Genomic DNA, 27,639 nt, shown 5'->3' on the forward strand with positions numbered 1-27,639 from the left:
ACATTTCATTGCATTGCAGCTCTTTTCAGATACGTCTCCACCGGCTTTGCCCAATAACGAGTGCTTGTAAACATCGATTTTCTAAATTCTCGATTGGATTTTGCTGCGGACTTTGATTGAGCCTTTCAGAGTCATGAATTTGCTCTGATCTGATCAATTCCGTGTCTTTACGCCGCGGGGTTTTTGCCCCGTTGTAGGTTGAACCTTCGATCTTTTGCCATGTTTTGATCTCCGTCAATCATCCCATCAACTCTGACCAGCTTCTCTGTCTTTGCTGAAGAAAAACCTTCCCACAGAGAGTGTGTTCAGGAATGACGTGCAGTGGTATTTAAGCCCATAAATTTCAGTGTGGGTCTTATCCGAACAGAACATCTTCCTCTGGAATCACCAAGGACCTACCAATTACGAAATCTAGATTTTTTTAATAGCTATCAGATCAAAGTTGTCTGAATACAAGTGGATGAAATTTTTCAGATGTTTTTTTCTTCAGAAAAAAAAGCATTTTTTGAGTTGGTAAGGTGAGACAGAGCCAAAAAAAAGTAAAGTGGAATGGAGGCCTTCACAAGGGAGAGCAAATTAAGCATATTGAGTGAGTGCAATGACAAAATGAGAATAAAAAAAAACAAACATTGGCTTTGCACAGCGTTCAGCACTCTGTCACATGTCTCAGTGATTTAGCTGCTCATAAGCTCATAGGGGATTTGGTAACAACAAAACCTGGGCCTTTTTGTTATCACCACTTCCTCATCTGGCTCTGAAATCGAGTCATTTTGTGTAAACAGGTGATTCCTATTCTCGCACCACAGGGGAGGTTCTGATACACTTTTGTGAGACTGATTGCCCATTTGCCTTGTTCAGTTAATTAACAAAAAGCAGCAAAAAATACAACAATTACTGGGCACTGAACCGAGCGCCGGATAGAATCCCGGGCTTTTGTCGGCTATCTGCACATATTTACTCGTCAGCTGTCAATCAGATTATCCTTAAATCCGTATGGTAATCTCTTTGCTGTTACGCATCAGCGCACATTGCTCCTTTATCCCGACTGCATCACACAGAAGCACTCGCTGATGATCTCAAAAGTGTAAAGTTAAAAGTGAAAGTCATGATTTCGGTGATTTGATTTGAACCGCTCGTCCAAAATAAACAAAAGAATGGGTTCACTTTTTTTTTTTTTGGAGATGGATGGTCTATCCAAAGTCCAGGACTAAATCTGACAGAAAATCTGTGGTCACAACAATAAAGGGTTGTGAACAAGTGATGTTCTCTCTTACGGCAGGAAAGCGTGGACAAGTATTTTCAGGTAGCTGTGTCAAAGTCTTCATGTTGAAATTAAATCAAACAAATCAGTTAAGTATTTATTTTAATACTTAACTGAGCTAGCTAAAGTAGCTATTTAATATGTTTTCTCTCTGATTTGTTTTCTGTTGAATGTCAAATTAAATGTGCAAAAAAGACCTGAAATGATTAACCACGACCTAATGTTCATACCAGAACATTAGGGCATGCACACATGAGGGGATGTTAAAAAGACAAAACTATCAGACGGACCTGGTGTGTTTCCTTCACACTTATCCTCTCATGGGTCTCATCCCAACTCCTCTTCCAAATTTAACCCTCTGATTCCATCACCTCTGACTGAGGTGACCCTAACTTTCTTCCCTCCACTTATCCATCTTTCCATCCATCATGGATGCCTGGGCAAAGGAGCAGGAGGGCCGTTGAGGGAAATAAGCGGAATCAATGAATTAAACAGGAGGTGCAGCGAGGAAGGTGGAGTATGTCGGACAAGTGGATGTGGTCCACAGCTGTCTGTTAGGCTGCTCTCTGACCTTGAGGAGATAAGAAAGTTGGGAGACCCTCGGTCCGCGGGGTCTAACAGCATGCTGGAGAAAAAAAAAAAAAAAACATCTCTCCACTTCATGAATTATTGAGATATTGGCCCACAGCTTCTAAAATATACAGGAGGGTGGTCTGTCTCTCCTTTCGGATTTCACGTACTGTCTGCTTCGTCCTTCTGTCTATCTTTCAATCGGTTTCTCCTTTCACTTTCTGCGCCATTTCTTTCCCTCTCCCCCTAACACACCCACCCTTCCCTGTCTCATTCAGATTTGGCCTCTTGTGCAAGTACGATTATAAATCACAACAGAAAAAAAAAAAAAAAAAAAAGCCAAAGGAAATAAAAGGGGGGGAATAAAAACACAAAGCATTAGAATAAAGAGTTTGTTATTGAGATCATAGCAGGCTTTTTCTTCTCTACTCAAGGAGGAGCATCCACCACCAGCCAGCTGTCATGCATTTAAAACTTGTCGGGGAATAACCGCGAGTTCTTGTGTTACATCAGATGCTTGTAATGCACACAGCAGTAGGCCGGCCTCTTGAAATGAGACATAACTCTACTACGTCCATTTATCTTCTTCTTTTTTGTTAGTTTTTTCTTTTCTTTCTTTTTTTCCTAAGACTAGATGAAGCAATTGTCCGGGGCGCTGTGTTTCTCCTGACATGCCTGCGTGTGTGTGTGTGTGTGCGCTCGACTATATCCGCATAGCTTGGCTCCAAACGCGCTGCCCAGTGCAGAATCGTAGCCATAACAAATGAACAGAGGGGAGAAAATAAGACATATGAAAGAAAAGCTGAGCAAAGGAGTGATTCTCTCTCTGGCTGCTGGAGATCTGTATTGTAAGCAGTTTCAGCTGTCAGCACTTCTTTGAGCTACCTCAAAGGGGGGAGAAGGAGGAGGAAGAGGAAGGGGGAGGAAGGGGTGGGAAATGTAGTTTTATACCCCCCCTCTATTTCCCCTTCCTCCCCCTGTTTTAGGGTTCATGTTTATTTGTACACAGAGCTGTTTATTTTTGCGGTTCATTTGATTTTCTTTTTTTTTTTTTTCGTCATGGAGCCAGACAGGCAGCGCAGAAGGCTGAATGAGGAGATGTACAATACTGCAGTTTCACTTACAGAAGAAGTTGTCAGTTCTCAAGCCTCGGGGTGGGGCGAGGGAATAAATTGTCAGCCGCCCCCCACCCACCCACCCACTCCTCTTTTTCTGCTTTCCAGACCAGACCGCCACCCCCTCACACCCCGCCTCCCCTTCCACCCCATCTACAACCCCAACTCTCCCCTGTACTCCTCCCCTCCCTCATTAAGTATTGATGTGGGTAGCCATACTTGCCATCTCAGCCTATTAATAATGCATGGCAGGTGCTGTTGATGTGGTCTCTCACACTGAGATTGAGAGAGGCAGGAGCTGCAACACTGTGTGCTGCAGAGTAGCTACAGCTCAACCTCCGTCACACGGCTGTGCAAAGCCTGAGGACCGGTGGGGGTGATGAGGTATGTGTGTGTGTGTGCGGGGGGGTGGATACATCTGCCCCGGTGAGTTTACGGCGAGCCGTGACAGACGCTCGGCGATTTGATACACAAGGTTGTGTCTAAGTCACTGCCTCTGCAAAGGTTTTACTGAGGAATAACTGCACTTGTCACCAGCAGCAGACGGAGGAGTGTCAGATGGAGCGAGAGCCCCGTCTGCCTCTAGTTTTATCTGTGTTTTGTCATTTATCAGTGGCATCTCTTTTAAGGACTCGCAGGTAGTCTTTCGACGGCTCGTCTGATCTTTCCCTTTCTCTCTCTCTGTCTCTCTCCTCGTGCGCGTGCAGGTTCTTCCTCAAGTTCTTCCTGAAGTGCAACCAGAACTGCCTGAAGAACGCAGGGAACCCTCGAGACATGAGGCGTTTTCAGGTGACCGACCGCTTTCTGCACTCACTCAGGATGCAACGGGCCTCACAGTGACTGTGTGGCAGAAACAAGAAGCATTTGATGTCCTGTTGTAGAACACCGTAAAACACTGTGCTCCAACAGAACGCTGTAAGCGAGGCATGCAAAGCGTCTCTTCCGAGGAAAGTTGAAAATGCACGATGAACAAGTTCAATAGATGATTTTCAAACTCATTTTTCATACACCTTGAGGTGAAAGTTTTCACATCCCCTTCACAATCAGAATCATTAGTGCATTTTAGTGGGATCAATTTAGATTTGGACATCATTGCACAGTGGAAGACAAGTAATACTTAAAATTTTAAATATCTGGTATGATTTTAGCCCCGTTTATCCGGATACCCCCATGTGAAATCCTGAGCACAAATTGCAGATAAAAGTCAGCAAATTAGTAAACAAGACCTTCATTGTTGTTATTTAATTTTTTTATAAATGCATCTGCACTCTAATGGCCATAGAGGATTCATTAGAGAACATTTGTGAAAGAACATTGTTATGACACATGCGAGACGGGACAACCGTTTGCAAGCACACCCATAACTCCAAAAACATCACCCTTATGGAAGAGTGGCAAGGAGAAAGTGTTTGTTCAAATGAATGCCAAAAGAAGTCCTGTTATGGACGGACAGACGGATGGAGGGAGCTAAATACAGAACGATACTGGAGTAAATCCTGATAGGGTTCAGCATCCAAAAGCATCCTCATGTGTTAAAGAGGCCAATAAGTCCAGGTTTAAATCTAAGTGTAAAGTTAAAGTAAGACTTGAAAACTGATGCTTACAAAGTCTTTCAATCCAATCTGGCTGATTTTAAGCTATTTTGCAAATAAGAACGGGCAAACCCTAATCTCTCGATGTCAAAACTTGTCATATGTGACAAACATGCAGCTTTAATTGCAGCAAAAGTTAGCTCCACAAAGTAACTATAAGTTCATTATGCCACTCTTTTCAGAGCTTTTGTTGTAAAAATGTTGAAAATTGCATTTGATTTTCCTTCCGCTTCACAAGTCCACTAGTTTGTGTTTGCCCATCTCATGAAACCCTCATGAAAGGGTAAATGCATCATCAAGATAGCTCGAAGTGGTCATGGCCTTTCTACGTTACTAACTGGTTATTGACTTGCTTAAAATCCTAAATTTCAGGGGGAAAAAAAATCTTCATGCAGTCTGCAGTTGATCCTATAGATAATTTTGAAGTTGTAATGAGCTGCTTTCAAAAGTTTTCAGCAGTTGTCTTGTTTTCCTTGGCCTCCCTTCTCTCAGGTGGTTGTGTCTACTACAGTGAGCGTTGAGGGCCACGTCCTGGCCGTGTCTGACAACATGTTTGTGCACAACAACTCCAAACACGGTCGGCGGGCTCGACGTTTGGACCCCTCGGAAGGAACTCCGTCCTACCTGGAACACGGTACTAAAAAAAAAACTCCTTCCTTTGCCTTTCCCTTCTTTCTTTCCTTTTCCTCCTCTCTCATCCTCTTCCTCCCCTTTAAAAAAATCCAGCTCCACTTTCAACCCTTCTTTCCCTTTCTCCCCTCTCGTCTCCTCAACGCCTTAAACATGTGCTTTCTTTCTTATCTTCATCCTGTTTCCTCCTGGATTTCACTTTCCTCTCTTCTAACTGGAGCTAAGGAGCTAGTGGAAACACGCGAGAGTCTCTTGTCGCTCCCATGTGGCCTGCTCCCCTCAGGTCTGCGCCTCTGGGCCTTCTACTCTGCCTCACATAAGCACTATGTGTCTTATGAGGTCTGTTCTGCTTAAAGCCAACACTGGCTTTATTTCCTTGGAGACCTGCTTTTATCCTCTAGCCCTCCATCACTCTCCATCCCTCAGGTTTTCAAGCAAGCACACCCATAACAAAAAAAAAAGAGAGAGAAAAAAAAGCCAGCACACACACACACACGCACCCCCCCCCCACACACACACACACCCACACGCGCCCGCACTCACAGTCAAACCCAAACCTTTAATACTTCATAATGACATGTGCGTATGATTTAGGAGGCTGCACTGATTCCCAAGTCCCTAATCCAGTTATTTTCTCATTTCGATTTCCCAGACATTAAATAAGAGAAACATATTTTTTTCTCTTCTTTGAGGAAAGTCAACCTCAGGGATGATAATGACGACAAAACTAAGAAGGGATTTAAATGACCGCCTGGAGTAGATTGAGTTACGATTGAATGCCACGGTTAAGTCTTTCTGATGACTGTCCTCCGGAGACAAAGTGGACCACTTGGACCCCTCCGTTGCCCGGTCTCACAGTCGATTAGAAAAGTTCGCAAAGACGAGACATGTTGGAGGCGCCGGATCTCGCACCGAAAGCAGAACGCGCCGCCATAACAGATGTTGCCTCCGTTAAGAGAGATTTGTTTGGGAATTTCCTCACCTCTGACTTTTTTTTTCCCGTTCCTCCCGTAGAGAGGGAGTCTGAAGAAAGACAAAAAGGAGCGAAAGTACAGAACAGAAAGGTGTAGAAAAAGGCGGCTCGCAGTTTCCATGAAAGGAAGAGACAGGAGTGTATCAAAAAGAAGAGATGAAAAGATACAAAGCGGTGCGATCCCAGTGCCGCATATGTGTGGCGGATCCATGACTTTGGGGCCCATTTCGAGCGGTAATAGATGAGCAGCCCATAGAGTCGAACAGATGGCACCGAGGAACACCCCAAAGTATAATCCTATCACATGGATTCACGTTCCACCATCTGGTTAATCCACACACACACATGTAAAAAGAAAGCGCACACACATGCACACCGAGGGCACATAATATCAGCGGCTGTGAAAAGGGAGGCATCTCAGGGCCGTGATTACGGCCACAGATTGCTGCTCGGCGAACGCTGATCTCTGCGGGCGTATCAGGGGGCTAAATATCACTCCAGCTTGTTGGGGAGGATCAACAGAACAGGGAGTCAGGCAAAGAGCAAAGGCAGGGCTGTGAGGGAGGGAGAAAAAAAAAAGTCAGCCTAGTCTAAAGTGGATTATGCCGCTTTGCAGAATTACAACATGTCTGACAAGCTGCATATCTGTTAAGGAGAGGAGATTTAGATTATATAAACATGTATTTTTTTTTCTCCCATTCTTTCAGTGCCGTTCTTTTCTTCAATCACATTCAGTAATCTCCGAGTCCACAACATGGACAGATAAGGTCCGAAAGCAAATAGAGGAGCAGTTACTGAAACCATTGCGACGGTAACAGTACTTTGCAGATGTAACATTTTGTAATGTCACAACCAAAAACTTCTTTTTTTGGGAGGGGGATACTTGATGGAGCAACGGCAACTAGTGCGTACTTGTGAAGTGGAAGAGAAATTTTTTCAGAAGTATAAAGAGTGGCGTGCTTATGTTTACCATCAGTTCGTTTCACAGCTGCTACGTCTGCAAGTTTCTGCAGATCCACAGAGTGAAATAAAAACCTAATATTCTTTGCAAAATGCCAAGCTCTGTTGATCTGAATGAGTCTGCGATCATCATTTTTTTAAAGTCTTGACACAATTTAATAGAGGTCTGGACTTTGACTTGGCCATTCCAACGCATAACTTTGTCTCCTGTTTTGAGTTGTTTTCCTGCTGGAAGGTGAATCTTTTCCCAGAGAGTCAAGACTTCTGCATTCTCAAAAAGGTTTTATTAAAGCATTGCCTTGTGGTTTTGCTCCGGCCATTTTTCCACCAACTCCAGCTTTCCTGTCCCTGCTGAAGAAAAGCGTCCACACAGCATGATGCCATCGCCACATGAAGACATCTGGTCTACTTTAACCAGAGTACCTTCTATAATGTATTTGTTTTGTCCCCTGCATGGATTTTTTTTTTCAACAAAAGCCTTCTTCATGCTATTCTTCCATAAAGGATGTGCTATCCTGTCAGCAAGTTCTTCCTCCGGTGCTGTTGGTGTCTGAATCTCCTTCAGGGTTACAGTGGGCTTCTTAGTTGCTTCACTAAGTGTCGCTCTCCTTGCTAAGCCTGTTAGCTTAGCTGAACGGCCATGTCTTAGTAAGGTTGCTTTGTTCCTTTAATCCTCAAAGGTCTTCACAGGTACATAGTCAGAAGAAACTGTTTTTTTTTCCTACTGAAAAGGTGAAACCATATATCATTTTCCTTCCAGTCTACAATTACGCACAACTTTCACCTGCCTAAAATAACCATAAAATAAATTTGTTTCTGCTTTCAATCCAACTAAATGTGACACAGTTCAAGCAGTCTGAATACTTTTGTGCAGGGGAAACTCGCACACCGTACGAATCGGCAACGTTTATACCGACAGAAGCGCGTGTTCAGAGAGGCTCCACAGGCCAGGAGATGGAAACTGACACACAGTTATGTTGCACAGACAGCTGAGCGAGAGCTAAGTGTTTGGTTAATGAAGGCAGAGGTATTCAGGGGGCACAGCTACTGTTGGCTCTGCTCTGCTCCCCGGTCGCGTGCCCTTTGATCAGACACTGAGCACACCTGACATTTACACGCCTGCACGCTTTGCCACGTGTCATAAAAACAAGCGCACCACCGCTGCCCTCACACGCAGGGCAGAGGTGATGTTTAATAACGGGGTGCGTATAATCACTCTGATTAGAATTCCACGTCCACGCCCCGACCCCTGGGAGAGGGCCGAGGGGTGATCTGTGTGTGTCTGAGAGCGTGTGAAAGACGGTGGAGAGAGAGAGAAGGACAACGCATGGCACCGGTGGCAGAAACCTTTCTGATCTTTTATTTTCGGTCTGTTAGAATCTAATCTGTGATGTGGGATTTTTTTTGTTGTTGTTTTCCAGCAACCCCCAGCATCAAAGCCATCAGTCCCAGTGAAGGGTGGACAACAGGGGGCGCAACGGTCATCATCATCGGAGACAACTTCTTCGATGGCCTCCAAGTCATTTTTGGAACGATGCTTGTCTGGAGTGAGGTGAGTTACCCGTTTCACACTTCACCTGTGATTACAAAAATACATTGGACTTGAATAATATCAGACTGAAACATTTTATTTTTTTAGTTTAAGAATATTTACTTGGCAGATTTACACAGCATCCCACATTAGGAAATATTTTTTACAGTTATTTTATGGGAAAGGTACTAAGATTAATCTTAGAGCAAATATAAGATTTATCCATCACTCTTTAAGTCAGTGTTTCTCAACCCTGGTCCTCACCGCCCCCCTGTCCTGCATGTTTTAGTTGCTTCCCTTCTGTCACACACCTGAATTGTATATATGGGTGATTAACAGGCTTCTGTAGTACTTGATGGTCATGCAATCATTTGAATCAGCTGTTCTGGAATAGAGGTACATCTAAAACATGCAGAGCAGGAGGTGGTGAGAACCAGGGTTGAGAAACACTGGTTTAAGTTGATAAACATTTATGTTAACTAAAGACTTCCTTCTAGAAATGGATATGTTTGATTTATTAGTTTGTTGCTTATGTATTTTTATTGCCGAACCACACAATTTCTTTTTCCTCTCTTTAAATAGACATCAACACATTTAAGAGGAAAACAATAAGCGTGGAATCGGCTCTAAAAATATCCAAATCTGTTTTACCTTAATCCCAAGAGATCATAAAAATCTGACTTGAAGCAGTAGATAGAAGTCAAGTAAGTAATTTAAAGTATTGTAGAATAAGATGATGGACATTACGCATTGGTAAGATGACCCTTTTTTGGTGTATTTCACAGAAAATTTGAATTTGCAAGCCAGTAATTTTAGCTGTGTCAAAGTTCTTTAGTTGCTATTAGTGGTAATTTTACATGAAGTCATTCTGCTAACCAACTACTGCTGAGAACATACAAAAATAACTCTTTGTTTGTCGTTGACTTTGACTATGTGGGAGAAAAACAGACAACTTGAATATTGAAAGAGTCAATCAAGAAACACTAACAAAACGATTAATAAGCAATTAAAAGCAATAAGTAACTTCAGACTGTAAGTACTTTTCACATCCATTTTAAAATCTGAGCAGCAGGCTGCAGTCTGTGCCGCTCTCTGTTCACTTCCTTCCTTCCTTACCTGCCATCTATTAGGCTGCGTTTGAAAGAACACTTTCTTGAAATGCATGTGCACGGCGCACAGGACGAATCCCTTTGTAAGGAGCATCTGCCACATGACTAAAATGTAAATGCAGTGTATGTGTAAAAACTGAAGGTCAGCAAGGCAGAGCAGCTAAACAGCTTTCTCTTTAGTAAAGGAATAATTCTATAAAAAGCTCCTATATTGTCTCGCTGAGGGGGTGAGTTTGGGAGGGAGGGGGTAAGGCGGGGTGCAGACAATGGTGGAATGAAAGCCTAGCTAAGTGAGGAATGAAAGGGACAGTTAAGAGCGACGCACACATGCATCCACATGCTTAAAGTGCTGGCAGCGGCACTGATAGCTTTTGAGCGCTCCTAGCGTTTGAGTGCTAGCTCGCTGCAGAGAACCAGCTCTCAATGAGGTCTCATCTGCGCTTTGTCATGATACCGTTTCCTTCAAAGACCCTTCAGAATGCACACGTGCATGCGACGCGAGCCGCACTAAGTGAGCCTTTTTGTGCTTTCATGTGGCTAACGGCGGCTGGATGGCTTCAGCTGACAGACACAGAGACGGGGCCAGTGGGGACAAGCATATTATGCACTTACTTATGCTGTTCAATAGGTGCGAGCAGAGGAAAAAGTGTGTTTTATTCATAAACAGATAACAGCTTTTGAATCCTTATTACATAGCCCATGTCAGCGCTGATAACCATCCTAAGCCTCACAGTGACATTGCCTTGGGCTACGAGGCCACCTGAGGGCTTTGGCGCTAACACATCATTTTCAGGCTTATTATACCGGGAAAAAAAACAGAAAAAAAAAAAAACAGTCAAAGCTGCAAAACAAGAGGGGCTCAGACAATCCAAGAGTACTCCCAGCAGCGGCTGGTAAGATATGAAGTTTCATTTCATTAATCCGCCTCCCTTCTGCCCTCTCTGTAGTTGATCACTCCCCACGCCATCCGTGTGCAGACCCCGCCCAGGCACATCCCAGGGGTGGTGGAAGTCACGCTGTCCTACAAATCGAAACAGTTCTGCAAAGGCACACCTGGACGCTTCATCTACACAGGTACCACTGACGGATTGACGACAACGACACCAAGCCGCAGCGCAATAACGCAGTCGACTAACGCCACATCCTGCCTGCATCCGTGATTTAACTCCTGGCGGAACGACGAGGCGTAATCAGATAAACCGTGTTCCCACGCTGGCTTATTTTAGACACACTCCTTTTGGCAGTTTTTGCTGAAACTGTTGAGGTTGTGCATTTTATGTGCTTTCGCCGCGCTGAGAAGAAAAACATGCACGCTAGACAATTCAAAGTTCAATAACGCGACTCGATAATTCAGTGAAAAGAAAAAAGCCTGCTGATCTGACGAGAAAAGGAATTTTCCCTCTTTTATGAAGCAAGCGAAGGTCAGGGGGGAGGTTTAACCTTTTGATTAGTGGGATTATCAAGAATTAACCCCCGTCGAAGACGGGATTCAGGAAAAACGGAAGCAGTTTCACGCAGTTTCTTTTTTTGTCGGCAGGGGTGCAAAAAGCTCTGGTGTTGCGTTAAAAACGCAACACCACCGCCCTGCACTATGTAGCAGTGCGGTGAGAGAGCGGCGGAAAGGAGCGAATGTGAAGCAGTGATTAACCAGTGCGAGGCCGCAGGTCCTCTGGGGAGCCCGCGAATCACATAAATCTGTCTGTAATCTCAACCACTGATAGACTTAGGCACTAAGCCCCAACTGGAATTGCCAACATCTGACAAAATCATAACTGAGCGAGAGCGTGCGAGTCGCCATGCATTTCTCTACAACTTGTGTCCTAATTACAGAGCAAAAAAACACTATCTATCCACAACCATCAGTCACAGCTACGTGGATTTATGATAAAGGCTGCAATCGGACGCTCTGCTGTCTTTGCACATATGTACTCGAGGCACATGGTTGCTGAAAAGTAACTGCATTACTAAGAAGGGAGGGCAGGGGGGGCAGATGGGTGTGCAGCCTTTGCCATGCCAGAGCTGTCCAACACCTCACAGGCTGCCAAACACACAGAGCTGTGTGGGTATACAGGAAGTGCATACAGAAGTGACTGTGTGCGCCTTCGGCCTTTTGGTGCGCCAGTCATGTGGGACTCATAAATGCCAGAGATTATCCAATCACAATTTTGTGACCAATTTCCGATCTCTTGTTTCTTTTAAAGCTTTGACCCTTCTGTACAGTTTTTTTTTCTTTTTGCAGATACTTGTCTTTAAGAATTACAATATAGGCGTTTAAAGGAGTTTTTTCTGTAGCCCTCCTCCCATAAATCTAGTGTGGAGACGACAACGTGTGTGAAAGAGCCGTTGTAAAAAAAAAAAGGGGGGGGTTTACTATTGTTTTAAAACAAAGGCAAATGATTTATGGCGTTGACATTTTAAACTGTCTTTATCGTCTCATATTAGGGGTTACTGCAGTTAGCATCGGACCATTACTAAATAAGGATCCTTAATGTTTATTTCCTAGAAAATGTAGATTGTTGCCTTAACTTCCAAAAGAGTGTAATAAATTTATAAATCTATAGATTTGTGTCTATATATCCCATAGAAGATTAGGTTTCCTTTTTCATCTCTGTTCTTCAACTGGCTTCTTTTTAAACAGCTCAATGACAGTGAAAATACTGTCAAACCTCTGTCAGCATTCATATTAAAGAGTGTGCTGCTCAGAAGTGCAACCTGGCACATACTGTCTATTCACCGTATCAAAGACATCAGATTTTTGGGCATTGACCAGCCGGTCACCGGTTTTTGATCAACAACCAGTTCCTTGGTCCATCTCCAAAATGGACAAATCCTGCATTGCTTCTCACCATCTTCAGTCCAATCGCAACGTCACATTCAGTTTTTCAAAAAACATTGAGCGAATTCATCTTTCTCCTGCATTTTGCACGCTCTCGCCGCCCTCTTGGCCGCCACGGAGGTGCACAGAGGACTCTCAACAGGTGAGAGGCTGCAAGGTTATCCGCCTGGAGCTCAGCACGGACGCCACAGAGCTGCTTGCCAAGCAACAACAACATCTTCACAAGGGCACAGTCAACCGTGGCGAGGCACAGATCCCAGCCCGACTTTTTTTTTTTTTCCTCACACTTCCTTTTTAGCCACTGCTGCGCATCCTCAGCGGGTATTTGTACCTTTCTCTCTCCCAACCTTCTGTATTGTTCCACTTCCCGCGAGGGGGAGGAGGGGCTTGCTCTCGTTTAGCGTCGCGAGCGAGAGCCAGAAATGGTCGACGGGGTGAGAGAAACAAAAAAAATTAATAAAAAATTGGTGCAAGAGAAGGAGGAGAGGAGAAGCGGATGACAGAGAGAGAGGAGGATTACTGTGGGCTACGTTACCCTCCTGGGTCTGTTTGGCACCAGTTTGAGCCCAGTTGCCAGTGGGTACTAATCATAGAGGATTGGCAGCGCCGTGTGGCAGCTGGCAGCCACGGCGCACACATAAACACACATCAACACACATCAACGCAGCCCAGCAGCGTCAGACTCGCATGCACTTGTATATAGCACGTACGCGCACGCGCGTGCACGCTCTGAATTACATTGGGGACAGCTGGCATTGCTAATCAACTTCTGCTGAGGAGAGGAAAGCGAGCAGCTCACAGACCTAATTAAGTCAACACATACCCAATACTGCTGCTACTGCTGCTTTGCAAACATGCTACCCTCATAACCCCTTTCTTTGTGTTTTCTCTTTGCCGCACACCTTCCGCTGCATGATTATCGATACTCCAGCACGCAGCTAGAGCCACCAGCTGGACAAAAATTGGACTGTCGCTCTGGATAGCCGAGACAACTGAGGGAACTTTGGGTGCAGAGGAGAATCGCTGAGAAGCTATTACAGTAATGTGTTTCCTGTCGTCTCTGAGGACTCCTCTGTCATTAGACTTCCAAAAGCTTCAATTAGAATCATCAAAGGCAATTAAGCTATCCACTGATAAGAATAAGAGAATGTTGTTGTTTTTTTTTCAATCCCTGCTCTTCCTCTGTCGTTTTATCCCTTTATCCCTCTTCTGTTCCACTCTCTGCCCTCTGCCTTACCCACCTCTGGGGCTGAGAGCTCTCCCTAATCCCCCTCTCTTATTATCAGGTCATTGCTTGTCCCCCCCCCACCCTGTCTCCATCTACATCCTCCTCCTCCTCTGGGTACGGGTGCTTCTCCATGTTGGCTTGTGTATCACCTCTTCACTGGGTCGTCGCAACATTCATCAAGGAAGCGCTCCCTTTTCTTTTCTCCATGCAATATGAGGCGATAATGCTCCACCAGCAGGACCCACGTGTCCACACGTTCTTGTGTGCGGGGCTGGAATGCCGGCCTCAGATTGGGAGAGTTGATGAATCGCCCGTGTCGTTGAAAAGGCAATCCCCCTCCCTCCTCAGTATGCAACCTTGTCTGTGTGCAGCTTCCACCTCGGCTTCTGCTGATATTAAAAGGCTCTGCTGGCTCACATTAAGGGCTGCCGGTGACGCACGCCGCGCGCGCACGCAAACATTAGGGGTGGTTTTTCAGCAATGAGTGCAGATTAGGTGTGGTGGAAACATCAGTCAGCTTGCAGCCAGGAGGAGCGGGGACAGCGAGAGGAAAAAAGACAAAAGTCAAGAAGAGAATTTAAACCAGCTGCTGCTGACATCCTTTCCCTGTCTCTGCGGAGCTTTTGCCTTCTGAGCTCTAAATTAGTTTTAGGAGTAGAGGAAGCTCAGGCAGTCAGTTGCCTGTCATTTTAGAACACTGCATGTTCTGTTGGGAAGCACAGATAATGCCAAGGGGTGTGATGCAAGCATGAAGATGCTCTCACAAGCTCCAAAATAACGCTAGGTCTCAGTGCCTTGCGAAAGCATTCGTAGTCCTTGAACTTTTCCGCATTTTGTCTCCTTATAATAGCTGTATTTTATAGGAAATTTGCATGAAATGCATCCCCCTAATTTTTCTTTCACAACATTCCTCTCATTGGATATTGAGACTGTGGCAAGATTTTCAAATCTTACCAGGGACTCTCAGCTGAATTTAGGTTAAGGATTTGACTGGGCCACACCACCTCATGGAAATGCTTTGATCTTAAGCTTTCCATTGTGACTTGCGGTGTATTTCTAGGGTGGCTTTCCTCATAAAAAGTGAAACTCTGACTGAGACTCAAGTTTCTTACAGCCTTTAAATGGGATTTCTTCAAGAACTGCCATGAGTTTATCGCCTTCATTTTTCTCATCATATTTGCCTGCTGAGGAAAAGCTTCATCTCACTATGATGCTGCCATCACCATGTTTACCTGCAGGCATGGTGTTTACACAGTTGACTTAGTCTGGTCAGACTTTAGTCTGACCAGACTAAATGAAAATATATGCCACATTTTCCCTTTTCCTAAACTTTAACAGTAAAATATTTAGCTTAAGTTGATGTTTGTTGGTGTCTGGAAAATGAGTCGTTTCTCAATCACAATCAGCAGAAAGCGCAGCTGAACCCAGCTTTCTGTGTGCCGGTTGCAATGGCTGCTGGAAAAGACGAGTGTTTTGTTGTTAATTTGCAATTCAGAAACAACTTGCTGCGTCCCTGATTGTTGTGCTGGTGGCTTCCTTTCTTCTGCTCCTGGATCCGACTCGGGGTCAAACTGCTATGAAGTGTGAATGTACATGTTGAGTGGGCGTGGCCAACAGCAGTTTGATTGAATTTAAAGCGACAGGAGGTCCCAAAACAGCTAATTCTGAAAGACACAATTAAAATTGTATTATCCGAGAATGATTTTATGAAAACGTTGCAATGAACATGTTCTGTATCACTCAGCGGCCTGCTATAAGTAGTTCAAGGAAGCATAATAAAGCTTGTAATTGTAACATCGGAAAGATCCTAGTGGCATGAATGCTTTTCCAAAGCACTGTCAATACAAGGTTTCACTTTGTAATCAAACCAAGGAAAGCTTGGATTAATTCGATGCAACTTTTTTCAGCAGAAAATATGCAGGATTTTATTTATTTATTTTATGCATGGCTAAAGATAACATCCCGCAGATAAACACATTCACATATAAACTCACGATGCCCCCACAGCACATTGACGACGCACATGTCATCTGGCAATAAAAGCCCGGTTCGACCGTGAGGTGGTCAATTACTCGTCCCGCTCCTATTTGTGAATGCTGCTTTTTATTGAGCTTGGGCGGATGCCTGCTGTTGATTAAACCGGCCCAGTCTTACAGCTGCTGGAAACCGGGCCAGCCGAGGGAGCCGCATACATTCCCGGTGCCTAACTGCAACAAAACTCACACCTCTATTTGAGATTGAGATTAATTTTCTGCACCATGTGGCTTGTCTTCCCTCTTTAGCATGCTGCCTTCTTATTATGGGAACATCTGCTCCATGATGATGATGATGTAAATGAATTTGGATGTAGATTATTTTATACCCTGCTGAAAATGAGCAGTCTTCACCAGAGGGAACGGTTTCTTACTTTTTTTTTTTTTCTTATGTCTTAATTCAAGCGCACAGTTTCTATCTGGATTTTTTTTTTTTTTTTTTTTTTTAAATTTGCATTCTCCCTGTGAGGCTCCTAGCTGTCAGGTATTGTTAACTGTCGACATGCACTTTTTGCAACAGATAATTAGGGCTTACGTTCTAGCAGCGTCCTCACCTCCATTGATTTGTAGAATCTCCATCTTTTCCCACCTCCCCACCCCACCCCTCTCTCTCTTCCCATCGGGCTCAGCCTCTCCCTTCCTTTAGGAGCGAAAAGCTCCACTCATCTGTTTTCTCTGTATGAATTTCCAGCCACGCATTAGTCTCCCTGACATGTTCAAGCGATGCTTTATTTAGCTTGTCGGATTCTGCAAATAAACGCAATCTCAGGGTTTATGGAAAAATGGATAAAAATTAGATTGTAAGGTATTGATCTGGATTGTGAGTAGTTGGTGGGGGTGTTTCTTGTGTGTGTGAGTGAGTGAGAAGGAAGGCAAAGGGGGAGGTGGGATGGGGGTGTTAGTGGGCAGCTCTCATCTGTGTGAGGAGGAGGAGGAAAGGAGGGGAGGGAAGGAGGGGATGGGGGCAGAAATGAAGCCGTAATTCAGGGCTATTGAACCCCCTGCCACTGGCGGCATCGATCGCCAAGCAGCGCTTATGAGATCACACCTGAGCACGGGAGACTGCAGAGGGGAGGGAAGGACAGGGAGCGAAGAGGGGGGGGGAGGGAGGGAGGGAGAAACAGAAGGTTGTGATATGATCAGCTCCTTACCCCGCCGTCTGAGGGCCTGTTAAGGTGTTAACATCAAGCCTCAGAGCCAATTACCTAACCCTGCAACTACCCTACCCACTCACCTCCCGGCACACACAGCGCTGTGACACAAGCCGCGGAGATGGGGCAACCGGGCGCTGACTTTTCAGCTTCCAGGACGACTGGACTGCTCTGATTTCTCAATTATCCTCCCACCTTCTCCTTACGCACCCAACATTCACCCTCTCAATGCCTCCCTCTCCAGTCACCCCCTCCCCCCACTTCCCCCTTCAACACCCTGGCTTTATTTCCTTCCCTTCCTTCCCCCCTTCCCACCCTCACCTCTTCGTACGCACTCCCCCTGCGGCTCTGTGGGTTATTATAGTGAAATATGAAGCGATGTGGATTCTAGGCTTCATGAAATTTCCATGAGCATTGATCTGATCTGATGTGGGTGATTGCTAGGTGAATCCCTCCAGTCCAGGGCTGTTGCTCATCTATTCATTTATTTATGGCAGTTATGTTTTACTGGCTTTGATTTGCTCTTCTGGAGAGCGACAGCTAAGGATTATAAATATACCTGTATGGGAGAGTGGGAGCTTTGAATCCCGGAGTGCAGAAGCCCACCACTCCTTTTTTTTCCTTTCAAGCAAAGGAGTTGTTGTTTTTTTTTTTTTTCTCTAGCACTAACTTCTGCTGCAAAATGTAAGATATTGAACATAGATCTTACATTCACCTTTGCAAGATTATCACTGAAAAGTTAATTAATTTCATTGTCCAAAAAAACAAACACAAAAGAAATCTTTCACCTATCCAACCGGATCGACTGAGGACCAATTCTCATTAACATTAAAGAGCTGGAAAAGAACAATATTACACCATACTATACAACAAAAGAGAGAACAATTTTACACTATGAACACCAGAAAAGACTAAAGTAAACAGCAAATATAGTCACATAATAAAATCAAGCCGCTGAACAAAAAGTGCAGCTTTGTTGGGCGATTTTTATCAAAGAATTTTTAAGAGGGGGAAGAGAAGAAGAGTGACCAAATGAAACTTAAACGTCAACTATTCTTATTAGTATTAAGTCATTACTGTACATATGAAGGAGTTTTTTTGTTGAGTGTTTCATGGTATAGGAAGAAACAAGTGGGTTTTTTTTTTTCTATGAAAAGTCACAAAGCGGGAGGCCGTATGATAAATAACTTCCAAGTTTGTGAAGGATATGTTTTACAGGAGACTTGTAGACGGCAACGAGGTTGAAAACTGAGCATTTTGATTTTAATCAGAAGGTATTTATAGAGAGAATATGTCAATAAAGGCTTACTACAGTAAAGACATGAGCAAAACATTTCTGTTGTTTTCAAGGAGAGCGTAAAGTGAAGCTTGTTTCTTCAGTAATACCTTTTTAAGGGATGCCTTCCTTATTAGGGGTGCTTACAAAATGCTGGCTGGATAACGTTCAAGTCAGCAGTGTTTTCCCTTACTGTACATATCATGAATTATATGTATTAAAACTCATTTTTAATTTACATTATCTAATCTTCAAATATTTTGAGGAATTCAGTTTCTGACCATCAAAATGAACAGAAATAGTAGCTTGATCTGTATCACTTTCTGTACAACAAATTACTAAAAGGCTATCACTCTTTGAACTGGATTCCTGAGAAAAATGAACTTTTTCAAAGATATTCTAATTCATGCAGATGCACCTGTAAGGGCATAAAAAAGGCAACAAATAATCCCTAAAGAGACGGAGCAAAAGTAGTTAGCGAAGTGCGTCGTCTCCCCCGCCCTCACGCACGCACGCACACGCACACACCTCCTCTGGTTTATGGCCCTTGAAAACTAGTAGAGACAATATAGTTTCCTCTCTCAATTACCAAAATTGTCTTTATTTGTAATAGGGGTATCCTGTATGTCCTAGGGTTTTTTATGCTATTGTTCACTCGAGGCTCATTTGGCACATTGAGCAGAACTGATAAAAAATTCATCATAAAAACAAAAGCCTTTGAGACGAAACAGAGGATTTTGCCGGAACAACCCCCCTCCCCACACACACACACACACTCTTTTCTCCTCTGACTCTGGTGGGTCCTAATCCAGGGAAAATCCTCCTTTAGGCTTTGCGGAGATCAGACAATGGGGGAAGTAATGTCAAATATTTGTCCCTGGCAATAATTCACGCCGTATTTGTTGCATGCGATCGTGTCATTGTGTTTTGTTTCCTCCGTCGGATCATGCAGCCTCTAATGTGCGTCCTTCTTGGGAAGTTGAGCCTGCCCCTGGCACCGGGACTTTTGCTCTTTCTTCCCTCTGGCGTCTTTGCTTCTAGCTATTCACCTTTCCTTTCATTCACTCTTATGGATTACTGGGAGCAGTCCACAGGGAGAGCTGTCCAAATATGTTTGTGTTGCCAAAGGAGAGCATCACCTACTCTTGCTCCTGTCTTTGGTTCAAGAGTGTGTGTGCGTGTGTGTGTGTATAGGAGTGAAGCAATGGTGAAATCACTAGAGGTCCAGCAGGACAGCTTGTACTCATACCCTCTGGGGGCCCTTTTTTTTTTCTTTTTTTTTTTTTTTCTTGGGGCCGCCTAGTCAGCCTGGCTGCTCAGATGTGAGGCGAGTGAGGCATCAGCCCTCAGGAAACATCCAAGCTGCGACCCACAGGGAAAACAGACGGATGGGACAAATGCACCAAGGCAATTCCCAGCGAATAATAGTAGCTTTTCTTTGTCTCCTGGCACAAATATGAGCCCGAGCGCACTCGGGCGACTGAGACACAGCAACCTCGAAGGGAGGGACGCTCGCCTGAAAAGTAGACAAGACCTCACGGTGACTTCCAAGGCGGCTCAGGAGAGAGCGAAGACGGTTCGGAAGCACAGGGAGGCAGGGAGAAAGGCAGAGACAGTACATTAGGAATGAATTATGTGGAGAGAGCACTTATCCAGCAGCAGTCCTCCTCTGAAGTGTTTGTACTGTACGCCTCAGATCTTCATTGTATTTATTCTAATGTTTAAATATTCATGGTAAATCTTCTCATATTCAATTACCGTTGCACGACCACAGCATGCAGAGAGAGTGCTTTCTCCCTGCCGCCAGGATGAGCTCACTCTGTGTGTGTTGTACTTGTGTGCGTGTGTGCGTGTGCGCGCGTGTGTGTGCGTGTGTTTAGCTTGTTCCCCGGAGCGATCAAGCCTTTGTTATATTGGAACCAAGCTCTGTAATTGCTTATATTAGTCGCTGATCAACGCAAGACCTCAAGATTCACACACACACACACACACACAGTCATGCAACCAAATGTATTCACCCCCGCATGATTCCTGACAGTCTTTTTATTAACCACCAAAGCAGGAGACAGAGAGAGATTCATTACATCACAGGCTAACAAAGACACACACCAGAGCCTACAGAGAATACCTACGTTTGTGCCACGTTTGGTTTCACGTTGACGCTCGATTAAGTCAGGTGTCCGGGATGCGTCCTGTCATGTTTCTTGTCTAAACCTTGTGTGTTTTTTCTTATCAAGAGACTTAAAGTTTTATTTATGTATTGTTGTTTTGTGTTTTATTATTATTATTTCAGCACTAAACGAGCCAACAATAGACTACGGCTTCCAGAGATTACAGAAGGTCATCCCCAGACACCCTGGAGACCAGGAGCGATTACCCAAGGTACGGCGCCTCTCCACTCTACTCGTGTTACCGTCCTTCCACTGCTTGCCCAGTGAAATGATTCCACAGGAGCTTGACGTGGTATAACTGGAAGACATGAAATGTATTGAAAACTTCTTGAGTTTCATAGAAATAGCAAAGGGCGCTGTGTCCTCACGCGCAGTGAGTTCTTCGGAGACAGTCGAACATGCAATGCAGACTACAGAATGCACAAGGTGTCATGGAGCAATTCCTTTCATAACTATTCTTACCCCTTGAAGTTTTTTCATAAATTGCAATGTATTTTATTGGGATTTTCTGTGATAGATCAACACAGAGTAGTGCAAGAGGAGTTGAGGTTGCACAGAAATCTAAAATTTAAAAAGTATTGCATGCATTTTTGTTCAGACCACTTCACCCTCACACCTTTTAATACGCCGCCCTTTGGAACATTTGGATATTTAAAGTCCGACCAATTTGTAATTTATTCTCAGTTTAAATCCTGTTGTTAAATCTCAGTGAAATTCTGAGAATATTAGTGATCAAACTCTTCCCTCAGTTCAAAATGTGACTGCTGGGTCAATTGGTTATTGTGCGTAGTCGTTTGTCCTGTATTGCTCAGTGTTGTCCTGAGATGAACTGGTCACTTAATTGAGGTTTAACATCACCTCTCGCCTGATGACCACTTGAGATAGGAGCCAGCAACCCCACAATAAAAAAGTGGGATTAGAACGGTCCAATCAAAGTCCAGACTTAAGTCAAATGGCGACCAATCTGACTGAGTTTAAAGAGTGAGCAAAAATTTCAACTGTGATTTCAGAGAAAGGTGTTTCAATCGAGGTCATATAATATGCCATATTTTTAAAGATTTTGATCTTTTTTTTTTTTTAAACTATGTACCATTTTCCTTCAACTTCACATCTGCGAACCACTTAGTGTTAGTATGTCATATAAAATGGAAATGGCATACTTCTAACAGGACAAAATGCAAAAAGTTAAACAGCTCTGAATGCTTTTGCCGGGCACTGTTTATGGAGATTTTCCGCAGAAGGAGATAATTAACAGGAACAACAAATAAAAAGCAGCTCCATTTATTCTTCCACCGAGTGTAAGGTCATTTAGACTGGCAAAGAGGGGTAGGTGCGGGGAGGAAAAGAGGAATAGAGGGAGGAAAGGAGGCTGAGGCAGAAGCAGGTTAGGTGATCCATCATAGCTGTCCAGTCCTACCTCCTGCTGGGTCAGTGGATCGAAGTCAACCCCGGGTGGACTTTATTACTTTCAGCACACATCCACAAGAGCAGCGCACACTAAAAGAAGTGCACACGCGCACGTGTGCACTGGGTGGAGGGAAGTGGCCAGGAGGTAGGGATGAAGAGCTCAGGTAGATGCAAGAAGGAAGATAAAGAACTTCTTGCTGATCCTGGCGGAGTGTCTGGTGGATGCGCGACTTGTCCCGTTGAGTTCTGGTCTTTAGCCTATCAACCCCCCATATCTCTCTAAATGTCTTTGTATCCATCCATCCGTCTCCTCTTCCCACTCCGGCTCGTTCTCCCTCACTTGGTGGTGTCTCTTTCCTTTCTAAATGAACAGCGGTAGCTGGCAGGCCCGCTTGTTCATTTCAGAGCTATTGATTTGCGCCTTTATTGAGGTAATAACACTTTGTTGACCACACTTCTCCCAATTGTTGGCCTCAATCATCTCAGTTGGGCAGGAGACGGGAACATGCAGGCAACTTCTGGATCTACATACAGTCACATTGTCTCGACAAAGTATTCATAGAAGTTGAAAATGTGCACATTTCCCATTAAAGCTATTAAAAGGTTTGTTCATTCTTGTGCACAATAGTTTGCACTCAATCTGATTAAAAAGACGACGTCTTAAAAGATCAGTTTTCAAGTTTTTTCACAAATTCTCAAGTGCCTTTAAGTTTGGATTTAAATTGAGTCATTTATATACTTTGATCTAAACTGTCCCATTGTTTAACGCATCACAATCAGGTTATTTCTTAGAAGCAATTATTGAAATACATTTTATTTAGGAGTGTAACTTTTACTTTGAAAAACCAGGATGTATTATTTCACTTCCACTTCATAGGTACCATATTTTCTGCACTATAAGGCTTACCGGATTATAAGGCGCACCTTCAATGAATGGCCTATTTTAAAACTTTTTTCATATATAAGGCGCACCTCATTATAAGGCGCATAGAATAGACACTGCAGGATAGGCTGGAGTTACGTTATCTATCCACTAGATGGAGCTGCACTAAACGGAATGTCAACAAAATACTCAGACTCCTGTCGCGAGGAGAGCCTTCTGCGACTGGGCTGGGGCGTGGCCGGACGATGGTCACCCTTCTCCGTTCGCGCACAGCATATTCGTGGAGAACATGGTGCTAAATGACCTGCAGACGACCTGATTCTAGACGGTCTGTAGGTAGATAGGTCAGTCAAACTTTATTAACAAACCAGCGTTCTGACAACTATCCCAGCATGCACCGCGCACTTCTTCTTCTACGGGCGAAAATGAAGTCGGCGGCTGCTTACCGTAGTTGCTAGACCTGTTGTGGCTCAATATTGGTCCATATATAAGGCGCACTGGATTATAAGGCGCATTGTTGGCTTTTGAGGAAATTGAAGGTTTTTAGGTGCGCCTTATAGTGCGGAAAATACGGTATAAGTAATGTCGTATCAAGTGTGAGTAATTTTTCAAGGCACGGTTTCTTTGTCAAACCTCCTTTGTCAGTTTGTAAAGGGATGAAGAAGCTTACTCTGAGCATGTTAACAGGGGAGCAAGCAACCAGACACCTCACACACACACACACACATACATGCAGTGGTGTTTTCATATCTTGGGGGGACTTTACATTGACTTCCATTCATTTTCTACAGCTTAACTTTTACCCTAACCTTACCCGTCACATACCTAACCCTAACCAAAAGTCCATTCACACCTTAGCCCTAAACTTAACCCAAAAATAGCTTTTCCCCTCTTGGGGAGCAGGAAAATGTCCCCACAAAGAGTAATAGTCCCCACAACCCCACATTGTAGACAGAAATAGGTCCCCACAAGTATATAAAAACCAGGTTCAGACACACACTCTATGCTGTAGGTAATAGCCAGACTGTGAGAGCGACTAGGTAGCTGGACAGCATGGAGTTCAGCAGAAGCTGTGGGCGTCTGGGTGTTGCTAATGAGTGACCGGCCCTCCAGACGGGGGCCAGGCTCTGCTCTGGATCAGGTTCCCCTTCCTGTTGACGTCTCTGTGGGCCCGACTTTACGGGAAGAGACCCTTGCGCCCAGGAAATGGTCTCCCCTTACAGCAGCAGAGCTAACCACATTTATCTGTTTATCAGAACGACTCTGGAGCTCGGCCTAATCGCGTTTAGCCACTGGACAGATCCCTGGCTAACGAGAGGCTGATGGGCACAGACGGGGCGCAGGACCACGAGAGAGTGATTAATAGAAGAGGGAGACGAAAGAAAGTAGTTTGGAGACACAGGTGGGGAAGGGAGCTCGGTAGGCCGAGCTCCAGAGTGAATGCGCAGACGTTAAGTGACCGAGCGCTCACGTGTCCTCCCGGAACACTGTTAACACTCCAGCTGCAGATCTGGTTGGGTCCTAATGCCTCACACTTCCCTCATTTCCCCCCTCTTCTTCTCCTCTGCCTCATCCCTCTCTTTTCCCTCCATCCGTCCATCTACCTATCTAGCAATCCCTGGGAGGCGTGTGGCGTGGAGGAAAAGCAGAGAGAAAGGAAAGGCGAAGAGCGGCGCATACATACTAAAGAACCACTTACCTTCCTAGGGCCTCTACATCTCTCAATCACCTGAAGCAGGCCTCCTCTCTGGTCTCCCCCTCCTCCCCCACTCTGCCTCCCCCCCCAAGATAGTGCTAGTAATGGGAGGTTAACACAGAGGCAGCGCTCCCATTATTGAGTGAATTTAGCACCTCGGACAGCGCTCTACAATCTTTATTGCTTTGCTGACCCTCTCGTCATGTCTCGGGCGTGCTCGACAGCTTCCACATGTGTGCGGCTGTGCGCGCGCGTGTGTGTGTGTGTGTGTGTGTGTGTGTGTGTGTGTGTGTGGGAGTGGTGGGTGGAGGGGAGGGGGAGTTTGATATGAGGTCTGATTGAAAGGCGGTGTGTCACGGAACAGAGAGCACACATGCTTCGGGGCTTGTTCACAGCGAGGGATACACTCAGGAGAGTATAACGCACAGCGTGTGTGTGGAAAAGAAAGAGGGAGAGAAAGAAACTAGAGGGAGGCGGGGAGGGCGGAGGGGCGGGGGCTGCAATTTTCTGGTTGTCGCACCTCCAGCATATATCCTGGCCCCGGCACATTAACTTTTAAAAAGGGTTTTGTAGGGCTGTAGGTGTCTCCATCACATGCACACACATATATAACGACTGCCTGGAGTCACACACTCATCCACTCAGGGAGGGGAAAGGAATAGAGACAGAGAGAAGAGAGAGGGGGTCGGTGGCGGCGGTGGTGGTGGGGAGGGGAGCGGTAACACTGCGTTAGGATAAATGTTTGATGTGGGAAATTCCGCTCGGCGGTTTTCACCTGAGCAATGATGTTCTACATTTATCACACAAAGTGGATGTGGGGGCCATTCACTCGGATCATTACCGGGGTTAATACGGGCCAGGAGACGAGAGTGTTGCCACTGACTGGGGGTGGTTGTGTAGCCGTCAACCTGATGATATGTTGTGTTAAATGAAATTGATGCGTGATCATGCGCACCGGAGTCACAATCCATCAGTGACAAGAAATAAAAAAAAAAGAAAAAAAGGAGGGGAGTAGATGCAGAAGATGGTTGACTGATAGAGAGATATAGGCTCATGTTTTATTCACTGATAACAGTATCTTCCCTCTCCTCTCCCAAACTGCCCTGGCTGGTAACAAAGTGCTGGGATAGGCCCATTTCTCTTCCTCACCCTGCCTCTGTCTGCTTCCCCCCCCCCCCTCTCTCTTTGCCACTCTCTGTTCTGCATTCACAGCATAATGTAAGAAGTGAAACGTAATAAAAGTGACTGAACTCTTTGAGCCGTCACGCTCCTGATCAATCCCCTTCCTCTCTCTCTCTCTATGTGTTTGCTTGTAGGAGGTGATTTTAAAGAGAGCCGCCGACCTGGTGGAAGCCTTGTACGGGATGCCTCACAATAACCAGGTGACACAACCACACTGACACAAAAACACAAGAATCCATACGACGATCTGAGGTTCTCATGATAACCTAAAGGAGACGTGTCGTGGTTTCATGGCCTTCTTGTATTTAGGCATAAAATTGAAATACAATATTATCTAATTACTTTTAGCATGAAAGTGGATGGTGCTCGTTCAGCTTCCTTGACATGACTTCCCATCTTTTCCGCAACTGTAAATATTTCCTGATAGGCTCGTTTGTTTGTCTTGGAAGCATGGAAAGGTTTGGTTGCCTACCGCAGCCAGCTGAGTGAAAGTGGGGGAAAAGGCAGCGCTGCGTTACTCTTTACTCCATACAGCCAAAGAAAACGCCAGTCTCTTCCTTACTTTAATGGTTCATTAAAAGAACCTTAAACTGCAGGAATGTTTCACAGTTTCTCTTGTTTAATTTCCTGTGAATCAGATGCCAAAGAAAGTTTCGAAGAGATTTAAGGTTAGCAGAGAGAAACGCTAACCCTCCACTCCCCTCCCCCACCTGTTTCTTTGCTCTCTCTGATGGAGAGTCGTGCCCTGGTCTACTAAGAGTGAACGACTTGCCACTCCAATGCTATAAAGCAGACAACTGCAGGCTAGTTACCTACATGAATATCCTGACTAAACTACCAACTACTGTTTGCTGTACAGCTAGAAGGCAGATTGTTCTCCACAGCAAACACTTTAGTGGATTTTTCACTGAAGTGGAAAAATAAACTTATTTTTGCTTAAGTCAGTGTATAGAAAACAAACAGTGAAAGAAATATCATAGGTATTGGCATTAGAACTGTAATGCCAATACCAGAAATAGAAATTGTTGTTGCTTTGCGTTTTCAATGGAAGTCATTATAACATGTAAGACTTTGTAAAAGATTTTGCGTTAATACTGTGATGTAGTGACGTTGTTATCGTACTGTGTCTCATGCTAGATGTGGTGCAAATGGGAATATCTCATCTTTTTTTATCACAGACTAGGAGAAAAGCTGAAGAAGTAAAGTGAAAACTAACTTTAGATGGTAGACAGGAGTAATAAAATATGAACTTTATAAAACGGGGAGGAAAAGTCATTTTTCTGTTGCTTTTAAGAGACAAATTATTATGCTAATATAATGAAATTGTGAAAAGTCGTCTTTTTTTTTGTTTTGATACTTTGAAAATTCCATGCCGTATGAGGGCTTCATAAAAATTATCTGATTTTTTGCTGATTTAAACATGCATGTACAGAAACAGACAGCAGATTCCACACTGTCGTAAAGGACCGTTAAATATGAACAAGAATCAAGCTAAAATATAAAAGTATGTGGCAAAAACTAGATATGGTGTTGCAGCTTCGTTTGGATTTATGGGAAAACATTTGAAGCGGTTGCCAATTTGAAACTCACAACGCTCAGAGAAACTCAAGAGCTGCATCTCAAACTCTAAATGTCTCACTTGTCAAAGTTAATGACAGTAAAATCACAACGAGCCTAAACAAATATTAATGGACAAAAGACTTCTGAAAGAATGTCCATTGGTCAAATAAAACTAGTGTTGATGTATGACTGACAGTTCTGTGATAAGAGAAATAGAAACTCGACATATCAGCACAAATATCCCTTATTAGCCTTTAAGCATGGTGATGAATGTGTGAGGATTTGGGTTTATTTTGCTGTATACCAAAGTATTCTGAAGTCAAAAGTAAAGTTTGTATGTTTTTTGAAATAGATGACGTGTGATTTTTTTTTTTTTTTTTTTTTTACATTTGAGTTTAGATTAAAAACATTTTACATACTGGCAAAAACTGATTCATTTCTATGACGCGCTGAGATTTAAGACTCTATAATTAAA

General features: G+C 44.2%; 1 protein-coding gene across 3 annotated transcripts in view; it reads left to right on the forward strand.

The window, feature by feature from the left end:
* The window catches only part of LOC103470973 (transcription factor COE1-like), a 76,145-nt gene that overhangs the window by 38,880 nt on the left and 9,626 nt on the right, over window positions 1-27,639 (forward strand). For all 3 annotated transcript variants that reach the window (XM_081611350.1, XM_081611351.1, XM_081611352.1), the window contains exons 7-12: window positions 3,654-3,735; window positions 5,031-5,172; window positions 8,523-8,653; window positions 10,689-10,815; window positions 20,559-20,647; window positions 25,739-25,804. In XM_081611350.1, the coding sequence (XP_081467476.1) occupies window positions 3,654-3,735; window positions 5,031-5,172; window positions 8,523-8,653; window positions 10,689-10,815; window positions 20,559-20,647; window positions 25,739-25,804 (637 nt within the window). The remainder of the gene's footprint in view (window positions 1-3,653; window positions 3,736-5,030; window positions 5,173-8,522; window positions 8,654-10,688; window positions 10,816-20,558; window positions 20,648-25,738; window positions 25,805-27,639) is intronic.

Source organism: Poecilia reticulata, chromosome 10, assembly GCF_904066995.2.
Source record: "Poecilia reticulata chromosome 10, P_reticulata-male-v2, whole genome shotgun sequence".
In the NCBI taxonomy this organism is placed as follows: Eukaryota; Metazoa; Chordata; class Actinopteri; order Cyprinodontiformes; family Poeciliidae; genus Poecilia; species Poecilia reticulata.